Source organism: Ochotona princeps, chromosome 10 (assembly GCF_030435755.1).
Source record: "Ochotona princeps isolate mOchPri1 chromosome 10, mOchPri1.hap1, whole genome shotgun sequence".
Lineage (NCBI taxonomy): Eukaryota > Metazoa > Chordata > Mammalia > Lagomorpha > Ochotonidae > Ochotona > Ochotona princeps.
Genome location: NC_080841.1, coordinates 28163891 through 28181088, shown reverse-complemented (window position 1 = coordinate 28181088; position 17198 = coordinate 28163891). Strand labels below are relative to the sequence as shown.

Sequence of the window (17198 nt, the reverse complement as noted above, 5' to 3'; positions counted from 1 at the left end):
GAAGAACAGAGAAACGAATGGATGCTCTATGTGACTTCTCAAAGTAGTTCATCCTAGATATGTGTTAACAGTTAATTCCAGTTAGCTTGCCAAAGAACTTAACCCTGGATCTGTGAATTTAGGTTGGGAAAGATATATTCAAGATATCTATTTTTCTTTCTATCTATCTATCTATCTATCTATCTATCTATCTATCTCGCATTCAGATCTACTCTGAAACTGCCCGGAGTGCTCAGACCTCATATATTTATATGTGACTCAGTTCTTCACTTATCTCACATGGTGTGTGTATAACGCTTCTGCAAATATAATCTAGGCTTCCTGATGGCAGGGCTTTGTTACTGCTTGCCCGTGTATTCTCAGCACCCAGGGTACTACCAAGTACCATCAAAAGCATTTAGCAAATATGATGTATGTGAATTGAAAAGGAATACACATGGCACTACAGAGACAGTTGTTCTTGAACCTACCTTTAGCAGGTTCCTTTGGACTGAAAATCCTAGCAAATGCTCCTGACTTTCTAATCTTTGAAGATCTCTGCCTATTACGAGAATCAGAATCAATCGATCGATTCCTGGCAAGGTGGTGTTTATCTGACTCAGCTGCTGGTCATGCTAAGTTCCTTATATGCATGTCTAAATCAATCTCCAGAAATTCCAGAGGAAAGATATTCACTGTTTTATTCTACAGAGTAACCTTGCAATTTATGCATTAAAGATTAAGAAGATGATTCTAGATTTACTACAAAAGAACATGATGGGTTTTTGTTACTGAAGAAAGAAAATCTATGAGTCAGAATCAAAGTTCAGTGAGGAAATCAACTACTTTGGGCTCCATTTCAGTATTCAGCTCTCTGCACTACTTCCAACTATGCCTTGGATGGAGAACAAAAGCAATCTGCATTAATCCGCTGATTGTCTCCTTCATTAGCCCCAACACAGCCAGCTGTACTTAGTATTAACTGTTAAGTCAGTACACATATAAATACTAACACAGCCTGACACGTTCATAAAACAGAGAAAAGTGTCCACACACTTCAGGCATTCCATATTTTCTCACATCCAAGTATGTCTAGGCCTCTTCTCTAAACTCCGTATCACTGAAAGCAACGGCCCTAACTGGATGAAAAATAATTTTTAGGGTTCTCATGATGACAGTCGGTTCTAAAAATTTAACTCGAGTAAAAAAATAGCAAAATACGTCATGTGGTATTTACATGTTTATTAGTTTATTAGTTTTGTACATGTTTATTAGTTTTGTAATAAAACTAATTAGTTTTGTGACCATTTTATGAAAGTATGTGTAGCTATATTATTTAAAATCCTCTAATAATAAACATCAATGACACATGTTAAGTAAAAAGCAAAACTACATTCAAATATTTTCAGGGTTGAAGAAGCTTTGAGAAAAGTATATTCACTAAAATACTTAACCTGAATAAAAATGGAAAAAGCAATTAAATATATTTAACATTAGTAAACATCTTTAGAAATCTAAGACACTATAAAATAGTTCAGATGTTATAAGCTAGCATAAATTCACAGTTTACATAAAATCTCAATTACCATTAAAAATCAATAAACTTGACTAGCTAAAGGGCCCATTACTAACATCAGCTGTTTTCTACTGATGGGTAAGAAGCCAGATTGAGCTGCCTTCTCTCTTTTTTCAATTGCTTAAATTATCTGGACTCTCTAAACTTTCCCTTTAGGATTTTTTTTTTTTTTTAGGATTGTTGTTTCGTTTACAAGAAAATTAATTGATTTAATATAAACTGCGAACACATTTCTGAGAATTATCTTCTTTTTCTTCTAAGATTTATTTATTTCTATTGGAAAGCCAGATTTACAGAGAGGGAGACAGAAAGATCTTCTGCCCGCTAGTTTACTCCCCAAGTGGCCATAAAGGCTGGAGCTGAGCCAATCCAAAGCCAGGGCCAGGAGCCACGAGCTTCCTCCAGGTCTCCCACACAGGTGCAGGGTCCCAAGGCTTTGGCCCATCCTTGACTGCTTTTCCCAGGCCACAAGCAGGGAGCTGGATGGGAAGTGGAGCATCTGGGACATGAACTGGGACCAGTATGGGATTCCAGTGTGTGCAAGGCAAGGATTCAGCCATTGCATCATTATGCCAAGTGCGAGAAAATTATATCTCTAATTAAAGGCAAGTGCAGTGGATAAAAATTCTACTACCTATCAGCATGTAAAATTTATTCCTACTTTTGACACTATAATGTTAAAATATACATTATATTACTGTAAAAATATCTCCCTGTCAACTCAGTCCTATAACTTATATACATCAACATTTGTTTAGACTGATAGATTTTATGGGTTATTTTGAAAATGAATATACTGAGAATTTGTGACAGCTAATCAATGAAAACAATCATGTGAGCTATATAGATCTACTATATAAATCAACTGATCTCCTATAGACTTTATTAAATATACTCTGCATATAATATTCTCTGCTTATAGACAGGGCTACCAATCATATTATAGTACTATAATAATAATTGGGTGAACAAATCAAAACATTCATAAGGTGATAGTACAAATTTAAAATTTCTAAAAATATCCTAAATAATTTTTAAATAAGCCAAAAACTGTACTTCTAATTTAGGATCAAAAAGTCATGAAGATAAACAGAGTTTTCTTTATAGCATAATTTAAAGGCATTTTAATAAAACTAGATTCATTAACAACACTGAAGATATAAACATCATAATGACACTTTCAATGTTAGTAATTATGAGTTTCATCAAAGAGAACCTCCCAATCCCTCTCATCCTTACCCCCACTTGCGTATTCCATGATTAAATAGAGGGTCTTCTCCGTTTCAATAACTTCAAACAATTTTACTGAAAGAAAAGACCCAGAGAAAAAAATTAGCTATAATTGCTAACACAGATTGAATATGCTTTAAGAAAATCTAATGTAACACTAAACCAGTGGAAGATTTGGGTACTGGATAAAACCATTAATTATAATTAACAAATTTTTCCCATGGAGGCAAACTGCTTATCATAAAATTGTTTGAAACCACATTTTCAAAAAGCGTTAAGTTTCTGCGGCCAAGAAATTATTACTAAGTTTTCCCTTTAAAGATAAGGTAACAACAACAAAAAAAGATTTTTAACTAATGCTTAAAAATGAGACTATGATATAATAAGCTATCATATGTTAAATAATTTTTGGTATAGAAACAAAAATTCTGTATGGATATATTTCTGACTTAGAAAAACACTAAATTATCAGACGTAAGTACCTGAAATTATATACAATAAATAATCACATGAATAAACACAATAAAGATAATATTTTTAATAATGTAAGTCACAAGTTACTACAAATTTCTAAAGTTATTTTTCCTTACAATCAAATGATTTCATTTGACAATATAGCTGAGCAACATATTTGTAGACACAGAAGGAAAAGCAGAACTTACTAAAAATATTTTCTTTAAAATGCAAATATTTCTCATAACATATTACACATACTATCAAAATATATGAAATTCGTTTCCTATAAACACATGAGCCACAGTGATTTCTATGTAGAAAGATTTAGGAAGGGGGTACAAAAAACACATTTGTATATATTAACTCCTAATCATTTCAATTAATAAAAAGAAGATAGTAACATAGTAAGAAACAGCAAAACTTCTAGTCTTCAGTTATCTTTTTACAATCTATCTTTATTCAAAGTATTATTTCCCCAGTTTATCACCTTTTTGGTGTACATAAAGCATCCTTAAAATTGTGCCATTTGAATACCCAAAATGAAAGAAGTTGTTTCACTAACTGAGGCTATAAATTTCATACCTATATTAGGATGATTCAATATCTTCATTATTCGTACTTCCCGAAACAACTGTTAAGGAAAACAGATAGACAGCATCTATTTCTGTTTCTTTTTTTTTTTTTTTTAACACAATTCCCAAGCAGAGACAGTTCAGTGAGACGTCCATCTGAAGAAATTCATGACTTTATACTACAGGATTCTGGCAACATATTGCAGCAAAGAGTCCATTCTCAGCCCAGCTCTGCAGAAACAAGCTAGTTAACTTAAACTCAGGTATTAACTTCACTGAGACACGGCTTCTTATGACATTTTTAACAAGATGAACTCAAATGGTGCTGCATGGACAGTTTATGAATGTGCTATACATAATAAAAACTAACCCACTTTGTCTTTATAGCTAGAAACAAACACAACACATTATGGAAATGAAACCAAATGATGCTCCCCATGATCACTGCCCAGACTCTATAAAATCTTCTCTATTGGTTGACCACACATTTTCCCCTCCAAAGATTTGTTTATTTTACTTGAAAGTTACAGTTAGAGAGAGAGAATGTTTCCATCTGTTGCTTCACTCCCCAAATGGTCGCTATGGCCAGGGCTGGGCCAGTCTAAAGCTGAGAGTCAGGAGCTTCTTTGGGGGTCTCCCAACAAGGGTGCAGATTCCAAGGCCTTAGGATATCCTCTGCTGCTTTCCTAGGTGCATTAGCAGGGAGTTGCATCTGAAGTGCAGCAGCTGGGACTCGAATCATTGCCAATATGGGAAGCCAGCACTGCAGGTAGAGGATTAGTCTGGTACACCACAGTTCCAGCCCTCTGATCAGATATTTTTATGAAAGTCTCAGTGCATTTTTAGATATAATTATGAAACAACGCCAAGAAATAAAAATATGTAAAATTAAAACAACTTGAAACATGAATGTTAAAATACCCTTCCCTTTCATTTTGCTTTTTAAATAGTATAAGGCCTATTTTTAAAAAGCATAATTTGCCATTTTCCTCTGCTGTGTTGTCCTTCAAAATCAAAGGATTTGATAGGCATTAATTTCAAAATCAAAGGATTTGTTCAAAACAGAAGAACCAATATTGGTGACATCCTAAAAAATCTGTTTCAAGATGGGTGGGCTTTGTCAAAATGAAGTCTACTGTGCTTTCAAAGGTGATATTTCTACAAAGAAGGTACTCAAATGGTAAAATATATATACATATATAAAAAGTGCTCAACATTATTACTCATTAAGGAAATAAAAACCACACGCTACAATGAGACAACACTTTACACCCATCACATGATTAGTCTAAAACAAAATGCACTGAGCTGTACAATTAAAAATGGTTGAATAGTACATATTTTTAAGAACAATTTTAAAAAGAAATACTTCATGCAAAAATGCATCAGCATCAATTGGATATCAGCCTGAAGAGGCAAGGTCACCAACCATCACCTTATATAAAAATCAGCCCTAAAGGATCAAGGGCCTAAATTTGAACCCAGAAACCATCAAACCTAGAGGAAAACATAGAAGACATGCTACAAGATACAGGCATTGGTAAAGACTTCTTAGAAAAGTCACCAAAAGCACAGGCAATGAAAGCCAAATTAAACAAATGGGGACTACATCAAAATAAGAAGCTTCTGGACACAAAAGGAAATGATCAACAAAAAGAAGCATCTAACAGAATTGGAGAGAATCTTTGCACACTACACCACAGATAGGGAACTAATAGCCAGGATTTACCATAAGCTTCAGAAACTCAGTGACAGCAAAATGAACAACCTTGCTAAGAAATGTTGCAGGCGGGCCCAGCGCCGTGGCCTAGCAGCTAAAGTCCTTGCCCTGAACACATTGGGATCCCATATGGACGCTGGTTCTAATCCTGGCAGCTCCACTTCCCATCTAGCTCCCTGCTTGTGGCCTGGGAAAAGCAGTCGAGGACAGCCCAAAGCCTTGAGACCTTGCACCCACATGGGAGACCTGGAGGAAGTTCCTGGCTCCTGCCTTTGGATCGGCGCAGCACTGGTCATTGTGGTCACTTGGGGAATGAATCATCGGACGGAAGATCTTCCTCTCTGTCTCTCCTCCTCTATGTATATATGACTTTCCAATAAAAATAAATAAATCTTAAAAAGAAAAGAAATGTTGAAGGAAATGAGCAGGCATGCTAATGGACATATATGAAAACATGCTCAGGCTCCCCAGCTATCAGGGAAATAGTAATAAAAACCACATTGAGGTACCACCTAATGCCAGTGAGAAAGCCTACATTAAGAAATCTACTATCACCTGATGGTGTGGATGAAGAGAAAAAGGTATCCTGCTTCACTGCTGGTGGGAGTGAAGGCTAGTACAGCCACTATGGAAGTCAATAATGGAGAACACTAAGAGAACTGAAAATGACTCCACCCTGTGGCCCAGCTATCCCAGTCCTGGCAATAGATTCAAAGGAAGTTAAATCTGCATATGAGAAAGTGACCTGCAACCCAGTATTTATAGCAACACAATTCACAATGGTAAAGCCACGCAAACAACCCAAGTGCCCTTCCAAATGGGAATGGATAAAGAAGCTATGGTACTTCGACTTGGAATACTATTCAGCCACTAAAAAGAATGAAATTCCACCATTTGCAACCAAATGGTCCCAACTGGAGACCACCATGCTCTGGGAAATAAGCCAATCCCAAAACGAAAAAAGATCCTATGTTCTCTCTGATATAAGGCTACATTCATGCAAAATACAAAACAAATAGATATATAGGTAAACATGTGTCTGTGTGTGTGTGTGTGTTCTCAGAGATGAACTGTAGAGTGAAGACTAGCATACTGGGAAGTGAAGAAACATTGGTTGCAGTACATAGTTCTACTCCCAATTTTCTATCATCACCCATTCCCATAATGCTATGCTCTTTAAAAATAAAAAAAGTGTCAGTAAAATTTTACTTCTATGGAAAAATGAAATTAAGGCTTCTTTAGTCCCACAAAGTCTGCTCTAAGAGATAATAATTTCTTCCCTAAGTGTGTACATGCATGTATGTATATATATAAATACACACACACATTTTTACTAAGCTAATGGTATCTAAAATTTAATACTTAAAAATCATACAGTAGTAAACAATATCAAGGTGAGTGCATCAACACCCAGAGAAGCTCCTTTCTGTAACTGAAATGAACCACTTCAAATTTGGGACAAAAAGCATGCAGCTTAAATTCTAAGTGGCCTTCAATACTCCTCACATCATCTTTTCCCTTGACTTTGATGACACAGCCCCCTGCTTCCCTGGCCACTCACTCATCTGCGAGATCCTCTCCTCCTTTACTCAGGATTCAGCTCTCAACCTCTTCTCTTCTTCCTCTGCATCTCAGTATTTATTTGAAATGCAGAATTACATATGGAGAGAGATAGGGGAAGAGTTTTTTTTTTTTTCATGATGCTACAGTTCCACAGTCTCAGGGATCCCCTCTATATTATCCACTGGTTTATTCCCTGCCAAATGATTGCAACATCAGCGGATGGGGAAGGCTGAAGTAAGGAGTCTGGAATTCCATTCAGGTCACCCTCATTGGGCCAGGGATGGAGGGGCCCAGCAACTGCACTCCCTTCTGCTTTCCCAGGCACTTTAGCAGGGAACCTGATCAGAGATGGAACAGCCAGGACTCAATCTGGTGCTCATATAGATGCCCGAATCCCAGGCAGCTGCTTAATCCACTGCACAACACTGTTGCCCAACTCTTCATTCTTCATGCTCTTATGCCTCAACATGAATGCAAATGTCATCAATTTGATGTAGCTTTCTAAATTTAAATGTCTTACCCAGAACATTTTCTCGTCTTCCAACATTCATGTTAATGTATTATCTACTCAGTATTTTCACTTGGCTGTTTCACAGAAATTATAGACAAAATATTTGATCTCAGACAAAGCTGATCTTTTACTGGTTTTCTACAGCTCTATATATTCATCCAGCATTTTATCACAAAAAGTTTGCAGTAATCCTTAGCAATGCTTTCTCCCCAAATTTGTGCATCGGATTTATCCCTAACACATGCTGACTACATTCTATCTCAAAACCAACTTCTCTGTTCAGGCTGATGAAACTCTTCAATTTTATAAGCTCTTTCCAAATTACCCACATTTCTCCTTTCTCATTTGAAGGCCCATTCTATGGCTGGTCGGCTATGCCTATGAAGCCCCATAGTCCCAATGACTCTTTTGAGCTCCAAGGCACTAACAAGTTTGCTGATTGTCAAAGGGAGGCAACTCCACCCACAAAGGGCATCCTGGGCTTTTAGACTTGTCACCACTCAAACAGGGCCAACAGGTTTTGAAAAATTATTAGCATGCTGTTAAGCCCTACTGAAACTGAACATCTGACCCATGGAGGGACTGCCCCATTCACTGACCAAATTGCCTTATTTAGGTATGCGAACCAGGAAAAGCTAAGGAAGGTAGCACAAAATTATTCTCTTACATACACACACAACCTTATTTTTTTTACTTATATGTTCAAAGCAAAACTGAGTATAAGTAATTTTCACAGCCCCCTTTCTCTTTATCCAATCAATAGCCTCCTCTACTGTCAATATCCCCTAACAGAGGTGGTAATTAGTTACAGCTAATGAATCTACAACAACATATCATTCCAAAGTCCATGGTTTACATAAGGTCTCATATCAAGGGGTTTGGAGAAATGTATAATGATATACATCCCCATTTTATTATCATACCAAACTGTTTCATTACATAAAAAATATTTTATGTTTGGGCCCAGTGTGGTAGCCTAGCAGCTAAAGTCCTCACCTTGCATGCGCCAGGATCCCATATTGGCCCCAGTTCACATCCTGGGTGCACCACTTCCCATCCAGTTATCTGCTTGTGGCCTGGGAAAGTAGTAGAGGATGGCCCAAAGCCTTGGGATCCTGCACCCACGTGGGAGACCCGGAAGAAGTTCCTGGCTTCTGACTTCAGATTGGCTCAGCTCCGTCCTTTGAGGCCACTTGGGGAGTGAACCAGTGGTTGAAAGATCTTTCTCTCTGTCTCTTTCTGTCTGTAAATCTGACTTTCCAACTTAAAAAAAAAAATCTATATCTTCCACCTATTCATCTCTACCTCAACATGTGACAACCAATGATCCTTTCACTGCTATCAGTTTTGTCTTCTCCAGAACTGTCATTTACTTCGAAATAGCAGCATACATCCTTTGCAAACTGGCTTCATTTCAGTAATTTGTATTTACATTTTCTATGTCTTTTTGTAGTATGATGGTTCATTCCCTTAGTGTTGAATACTATTCCATTGTCTAAATTTAGCATCACATCTATCTGTTCATCTACTGAAAGGCATCATGGGAAATCAGCTTTGTAGCAGTGGCATAAACTGTCACCTGTGATGCTGACATCCCATATTAGCATCAGTTCTGGTTCTGGCTTCTCCACTTCTTTTCCAGTTACCTGTTAATTCACCTGGGTAAGCAGTGCACAACGGCCTCTGACATATACACAAGACCCAGACGGCTTCAGCCTGGCCCAGTTTCAGCTTTGTGGTCATTTTGGAGAGTGAAACAGTGGGAAGAATATCTCTGTCTCTTCCTCTCTCTAGTTCTACCTTTCAAAGCATAACATTTTAAGGCCTCTTGCTTGCTTCACATGTGTGGACATGAATTTTCAATTCCTTTGGGTAAAAAACAAGGAGTACAGATGGATTTGTTTGTAAGTAAATGTCAAACTGTTTGCCATGGTGGCTGTGCCATGTTTGTAATCTCACTAGCAATGCAGCAGCATGTGCTGCTCCATTTCCTGATAAGCATTTGCTGCTGTCAGTGCTTTGGAGGTTCACCACTCTAACAGGTGTGGACTGTCTTAACTGTCATCATGTGATGACACATCATGTGAAACATCTTTCCACATGCTTTCTTGTCACCTGTGTAATTTATTTGGTGAGGTGTTTATTCACCAAAGAATATTGCTTTTTTGGGGGGAAAGATCTATAATCTATCTATTTCTTTATCTTAAGATTTATCTATTTTTATTGGAAAGTCAGATACACAGAGAGGAGAGAGAGAGAGAGAGAGAGAGAGAGAGAGAGAGAGAGAGAGAGAGAAAGATCTTCCATCTGCTGGTTCCCTTCCCAAGTAGCTGCAATGGCTGGAGCTGAGAAGATCCGAAGTCAGGAGCCGGAGCTTCCTCTGGGTCTCCTACATGGTACAGGGTCCCAAGGCTTTGGGCCATCCTCAGTTTCTTCCCAGGCCACAACCTCCCAGGTTGGATGCGAGGTGGCGCATCAGGGACACAAACTGATGCCCATATGGGATCCCAGCACACACAAGGCAAGGACTTTCACTACTAGGCTACTGTGTCGAGCCCGATTTATTCATTTTTATTGGAAAGATTTCTTTACAGCAGATCTTTTTAGAGATAAGGAGAGAGAGAGAGGGAAAGATTCTCCATCCACTGGTTCTTTTCCCAAGTGCCCACAATAGCTGGAGCTGAGCAAATCTGAAAGCAGGAGCTAGGAACTTCTTCTGGGTCTCCCATGTGGGTAGGGTCCCAAGGCTTCGGGCCATTCTCCACTCCTTTCCCTGGCCACGAGGAGGGAACTGGAAAGGAAGTAGATCATCCAGGACATGAACTGGCACCCAAGTGGGATCCCAGTGCTTGCAACGTGAGGATTTAGAGATTAAGCCATGGTGCTGAGTCCTGCCAATAAAGCTCAATAAAACTTCAATGTTTTAGTTGAAGTTTCAACAACCTTTTCAAGCCACATTTTCAGGCAGCTATTCCAGTCCTCAAAAAGTATCAGATTCCTCTGGACAAAGGATGTTCATCAACATCTTGATTTGAATCTGTCACATCAGGGAATGGATCCTTCCCATCAGCAGTCAGGAAAGTTGGAGGCAGAGGGGGCCACACTCTCACTTGCTCCTGTGGGGCCTCAGGACTGATCACAGGGGTGGGGCTCTATGGAACGACCCCTGTTCTGGCAGGGCCTTAGAGAGAACATCAGGTAGACAGAGTGACTGTGCTCTCTCTAAGGCTTTTTCTTCCCTGAGAAACTCAAAGGAAATGACAGGCACCTTATCCGATGACCACACTAGTCAGGGACTCCCAGGGCTGAGAGCAGGTACAAGACTCTAGATGGGATTTTCAGATAATCTGAAGTTCTGGTTTCAACCTTTCTTGTGCTTAGTACGGCACATGAGCCAATACAATTTACATAATTAACTAGCAAATCAAAACTCACAAATTTGAAAATCTTAAACTTTAATATAGAGAGATTCTTCTTCAAAGAAATCAATTATAAAATCCTGTTACTTTCAAATGACACCCATAAAAAACTTTCATAGGAATTGAATAAAATCAAGCATTTAAGCATTTAAAAAAGTCATTTTACAAGAAAAAAACCCAAGTGTAATTATTAATTAAAAATTTTTAAGTCTGTTATTTTCTTTCAAATATTGATTTTTCTTTGAACTCCCACACCACATCCTAGTAATATATACAGAAAAATCTGGGTTTGTTATATAGATTTTAAAGTTTATGGATTTGTTGTGAGTAGCACTGCAAATTTTATTTGTATTCTTTTGCATTATCAATCTTGAGTATATCAGTTTTTCTCTCCAATACTTTTATGTAAGTGATTACTTTCTCTAATTTCTTTGATGGTTCCTGCAACACAGTCCTTGGTTCCTGCATTTCAAACATGTCTTGAAAATATTGTCCTTAGTTTCATCTTTCAGCAGGATTTAAAAAGAAATGGGGGAGGGGCAACAACACTAGGAAAGAAGATGAAGATATATATGGGTTTGGTGTGTGGTAGCTAGAAATTCTAAGGAGCTTGGAAAGAGGAGGCTTGCTATGGAGACATTGATTATGTCTGATCTGATGTATGGACACACCAGAAGCACTTCATCAAATTGTCCCTCTTCCCTAAGAAGTACTTCAGCTGGCAGCTGGGTTTGGGTCCTCCGTGATGGTGTGAGCTGTGTGCCTCCCACACCCAAAACGACATATTGAATCCCTAACCTTCAATGTAATTGTACTTGCAGACTGGGACTTTCAGGAGCTAATTAAAGTTTAACGAGGTCGTAAGGGTGGATCCCTAACCCAACAGGACTGGCATCTTTGTAAGAGGAAAAATACCAGGGATGAATTAGCACAGAACAGGACATGTAAAGTCACACTGAGAAGCCCACCATATAGAAGTGAAGGGCAGATAGGCTGACCCCTTCACTTCTCAGCCTCCAGAATTGTCAGAACCTGTGTGGTTTAAGCTACTCAATATGTAGAAGTTGTTGTTTTAATGCTAACAGTGGTAGACTAACATTCTAATCCTCCAACTCTAGGGAATTCTGGCCCATTAAACTGTAGCACACAGCTTCAGCAAAGCATACAGTGTCTCTTCCTATCCACAACTCCCACTGACCACAGCCTAACACTCCACTTGGCTAGAAAAAGGAGACTGAAGTTCCTGGCAGTCTTGTGTGTGAGCTGACTTGTCACTGGGGTTTGAGATGGAGGTGGGAGGCAAGGTGTGGCAGGCGATGGGACACACACACACACACACACACAGCTACAGCGCCTACATTATCTTTTCCCCTGGAACAAACTCTCAGCAGAAGGGCTATCTTACCAACACTGCCCTACCTAGAAAAGAGGAGAGACTGGAGAAAAGAAGCAGAGCAGAACATTTAGACCCTCACAAGCGTACCCTAAAACAGAGAGTTATTGTTGAAAAAGTCAAATATCGTATGTATCATATGCTACAGGTACAAGAAAAAGAAAGATGTTTGCAATTATATTAGTACCATGCTATTGTTTGGGTTTCTGACTCCTACTGTTAGCTCTACATTTTTCTTTCTCAGTTGGCAACTGTGATGTCGTGATGTTTCTAAACGACATAAATTTAGCAGGAGAGTTCTGAATTCACTCATCCCCTCCAAATTTATTGTTTCAGGTTTGTCGCTGGCTGGAAATTAAGGCCAGAGCTTTTTATAAATAGGCATTAACTTCAAGAAGTAAGCGATGGCTTGAGATGGGTCTCCTAACAACCAAATGGCAGGGACTTCACCTTTTAGACTTTTGACAGCTGTTCTGGTTATACAGAGGCCTTTATTGCTTCCTCCTTAGTTATTGGCTTTGAAGTTGGTAAACAATCTTCAGTTCTATGAAGAGATATTTACTTTGCAATTCAGTCCTTCCTGGTTAGGGCTGAGGTCAGGATTTGCCAAACTCCATTAGTGTCAATCAATATTTGCCTCAACTGTGACCATTTTTCTTGTCTCTTTTCAGATATTTTGGCCTCTTCTTATCTCTTCCTTCTACCTATTACTGTTAAAAATTGGTTACTTAAGAATTAGTTACCTGGACATGAGCTAGACAATCACCATCCTATTTATATCCTAAGCGTCACAGCCAGGGACCAGTCCCATCCACAGTCTTCTCTCCATCACCTTTATTGCCTGGCTGATGCTGTATTTAAAAACAAATAGCATACAGTACCTTATATATAAACACATGTAAAACTTTTTAGTTGAGTGGGAATGAGAAAGAGCAAATTCAGAATGGCATTTTTCCAAGTCAGGAGAAGATTAGAATGGAAACAAGAAATGACATGTGGGGCTTCAACTATATCTGTAAAGAGAGGTTTGAAATGAAACATTTTAGTGCAATAAATATCATGACAAAACTATTTTTTTAAACAGAAAAGATATTTTGAAGTCCTCATCCAAGAATTAAAATAGACTAGTTTACTACATCAACAAACTCCTCAACTTAGAAAAAAATGAGAATATGATTCTTAAAATAACAAATAAGGCTGTAACTTAGAACAGCCAGATGGTTAGGTTAAAATTTATAGGGGATTTGAAGATTCCTAACCTCCTCTATTTCCCTCAAGGAAAAGTTCTCTCTTGTTTACCTCAATATATCTGGAGTGGTTTTTTGAGAATGAAGAACCAGATGCACAATTTTCAGACAATAAAAGCCAAGCATTAATGCAAACAGAGGTTTTAAGAGTCAGAAGTAGAATATAGGTATCAAAACAAATACCTTCAAAAGCAAAAACGCCATCAAAAAATAATAAAAACCCAAAGAAGTGGTTATTTAGGGGTGATGCTTAGCTATGAGTGCTTGATTTTTCAGGAGTACAGGAGAACAGGGTTGATTAAAACAGTTACCTCAAATGGACAGATAAGAAATGGGTAAGAACCAATTAACTGAATAATTTTAATGTAAAGTTCTTCATGAATTTATTTGTGTTTTATAAATCTTGTGTTTTTTTAAATTTCTTTCCTTACAGGTTTTACTAGTCAGGAAATCAAATCTGAATCACTGTGCTTCCCTCTATGAAATAGTAATATAATTCAGCACAGTAACAATGTGCAGAAGATATAAACATGATAGCAGAGACAACCTGCATCCTGGTGACAGTGAGAAGAAACAGACTAACCAAACTTTGTCATCCATATATAAGCCAATGTGTATAAGTTTCAAATTGGTGCATTCTGAGAAAATGATAATGTAGCACATCAAATTCATGAACTCCGGACAAAACTGCTTCATTGCTTTGTTTTCTCCTTTAGTATCACTAAGCTGGTGAAAAGACACCCAGGACTCATGAGCCTGAAAATACAAACATATGAGCTGGGGTTTAGGCCTAAAGAGTAAGAAGTACTTATGGGTGGGGGGGAGAATCCCAGATTCTATGTAATTACAACACAATGTAATTAATGAATAAATTTAATAAAAAAAAAAAAAAGAAGTACTTAGGATGTCTACCTTAGATATGTTTTAAACTCTGAAATTTAAAACCTGGGACCCATTCAGTCAAAATCGGTAGTACAAATAATATGAACATATTTTAGGAATGATTTTTTAAAAATATTTATTTATTTTTATTACAAAGTCAAATATACAGAGAGGAGAGACAGAGAGGAAGATCTTCCATCTGATGATCCATTCCCCAAGTGACCGTAACGGCCGGTACTGCGTCAATCCAAAGCCGGGAACCAGGAACCTCTTCTGGGTCTCCCATGCGGGTGCAGGGTTCCAATGCATTGGGCTGTCCTCGACTGCTTTCCCAGGCCACAAGCGGGGAGCTAGATGGGAAGTGGAGCTGCCGGGATTAGAACCGGCGCTCATATGGGATCCAGGCACGTTCAAAGTGAGGACTTTAGCCACTAGGCCACAGTGCCAGGCCCTTGGAATGATTTTGAAGCCAAAGATCTGTAAAGATTTGAAGACCAAACTGTTCTTTGGAAACTTACACCTTAGAATTTTAAAAAGTTGGCCTTTCAATGTTAACATTCTTTTATCTATCACTACCATCGGCAAAGGCAAGCAGTATTCCCATAAAAATACCTAGAAGAGGATGGAGGGCTGGGCCTTGGGGTTGGGAGCAGATGGCAGCTCCCCACAGTGTGGCAGCTGTGGGGGTTGCCCCTGCCAGGCCGGATCCAAGGCTGTGACTCATGCCAAAGCCACTGCCGAAAAGCAGTGATTGAGTCCTTGGCTTTCTCCAGGCCATTGCACCAAATGGTGCCAGGCTCTGCCTGCTGGCCGCCCAGTGGCAAACTCTGGGGTTTTTAGGATATGAAATTGCTGCTTAGGGACACCCATGAATAAGGCCAGCTTTAGTGTAGGTGAGAGGTGAATTCTGGGTGATTCCCAGTAGCAGGGTCATGAAACTTTCGGGCAAGCGTGGGGACTAAGACCTGATGGTTTGGAGGGGTGTGTCCATAAGATCTATTTGGACCAGACTAATTCACCAGCCAAATTAGGAATCCTGAGATGGGCTGTTAGCATAGAGCATCACTGACTGCCACATACCGGTCCACATCAAAGCTATGGATGGGGGCCTGTCTGGCAGGGGTAAGTACCATTACTTGACTGGGTGGTGGAACAGTGGACTGGTCACATTTGGCAGGTCAAGACACTAACCAGCAAGCGAGAGAACTTGGTCCAGGGGTAAACTCTGTAGGGGAAGTGTGGACCCAACCCTGTGGAAGTACAAGTCCCGCAGGTTAGCTTGCAAGCTGGGGTGGCTATGGGCTAAGCTAGGAGTGACCATGGCACCTGCCATCACTAATGGGTAAAGGAACCAATGGCAATCTGGGCAGGTCAAGGCAGCACCACCCGAAGGTGCATCTTAAAATAGGATGTGGGGTGGGCCGAGCTGCAACTGGAAGGGGACGGACCAGGCAGGGCCAAGCAAACTTCAACTCACAAAAAAGTATAGGAATCAGGATGGAGCACATGTCATTCCGACCTAGGCTCTTACACCATCTAGTCTGCATGAGGCAGGGATACTATGCCACAGTATAGAAGGCAAAGGCTGAAATAGGTGAGGGGCTAAGCCAACTGGGTCAGAGCAACCACTGGCACACGTGCAAAGTAGGGCTGGGAATAGACCTGATTGGGGAGCTGTGAAAGTACACCCCTGCTGGGTTGGGATTCCCACTGGAGGGCGCGGGGGCTAGGGTGGGGGCTGCATTCTGGTCTGGATATGGTTGCAATCTCCCTAGGCACAACTGTGGACTGGGGCTGGGCACACCAAACTGGACTAGACGCCTTCACCATCTGGTGCTCTGGAGAACCTGGGTAGATGTAGGACGGACTAGGCTAGGTCTCTGCCCCTACTGAGCCATGTGTGAGCAGTGCCTGGGTATGGACAAGCCTTGGCTGGGGTGAAATAGCCAACACCAAGAACTGGAATGGACTGAAGGCCAGCAATGAGGGCTGGCCCATGGAACCACCAGTATCCCCAAGACCTGGAATAGGAAGAGGTTCTGAAGGAGGAGCTTGGGAAACTCCTCTGTTGGAACACAGCCCCTACAGGTGAGCGCAAGAACCACGATATGGAGCAACCCAGACCAGGCCAGAAGAAGATGCCCACCATCATACATATGGCATAGGTGGGGGACAGACCAGGCTGAACCCGTTCACATTAACCACTGGTGAATCCGAGCACCAGCACAGAGTATGGGTCAGGCAAATTTCGGTTGCAACACATATCAGTGCACATTAAGGAATGCCAAGGTGAGGTGAGCTGTACTAGATGTGCTTGTAGTGCCCAAACAGCACGTGTGAGAACCGGAGGGCAGGGGAGGCAAAGCTGGCAGGGGAATGTGGGTTCCCCTGCTGCACAATCACTCCCACTGGAGAGCATTTGTTGGGATGGAGGCAGACCAGACCAGGCAGCGCTACAACACCTGGGGGCCTCATGTGTGCTAGATTGGGGAACGGCCAGATTGGGCTGACCGTTCCAACTGGTGTAAGCAAAAATTAGAGTGGGTGAGGGTTGGTTGGGCTTTGCCACATCATCAGATGGCAGAGGCTGGCACTGGGGGCCAATTCTGTTAAGTCGAATGCCAGAACCACCTGGAGAGTGCACAATCCA

General features: G+C 40.1%; 1 protein-coding gene across 4 annotated transcripts in view; it reads right to left on the bottom strand.

Moving 5' to 3' along the window:
* The window catches only part of MARK1 (microtubule affinity regulating kinase 1), a 118822-nt gene that overhangs the window by 38455 nt on the left and 63169 nt on the right, over nt 1–17198 (bottom strand). For all 4 annotated transcript variants that reach the window (XM_058669195.1, XM_004578625.3, XM_004578626.3 and 1 more), the window contains exons 4-5: nt 3824–3872; nt 2795–2860 (exon numbers count right to left, since the gene is read on the bottom strand). In XM_058669195.1, coding sequence (XP_058525178.1) covers nt 2795–2860; nt 3824–3872 — 115 coding nt within the window. The remainder of the gene's footprint in view (nt 1–2794; nt 2861–3823; nt 3873–17198) is intronic.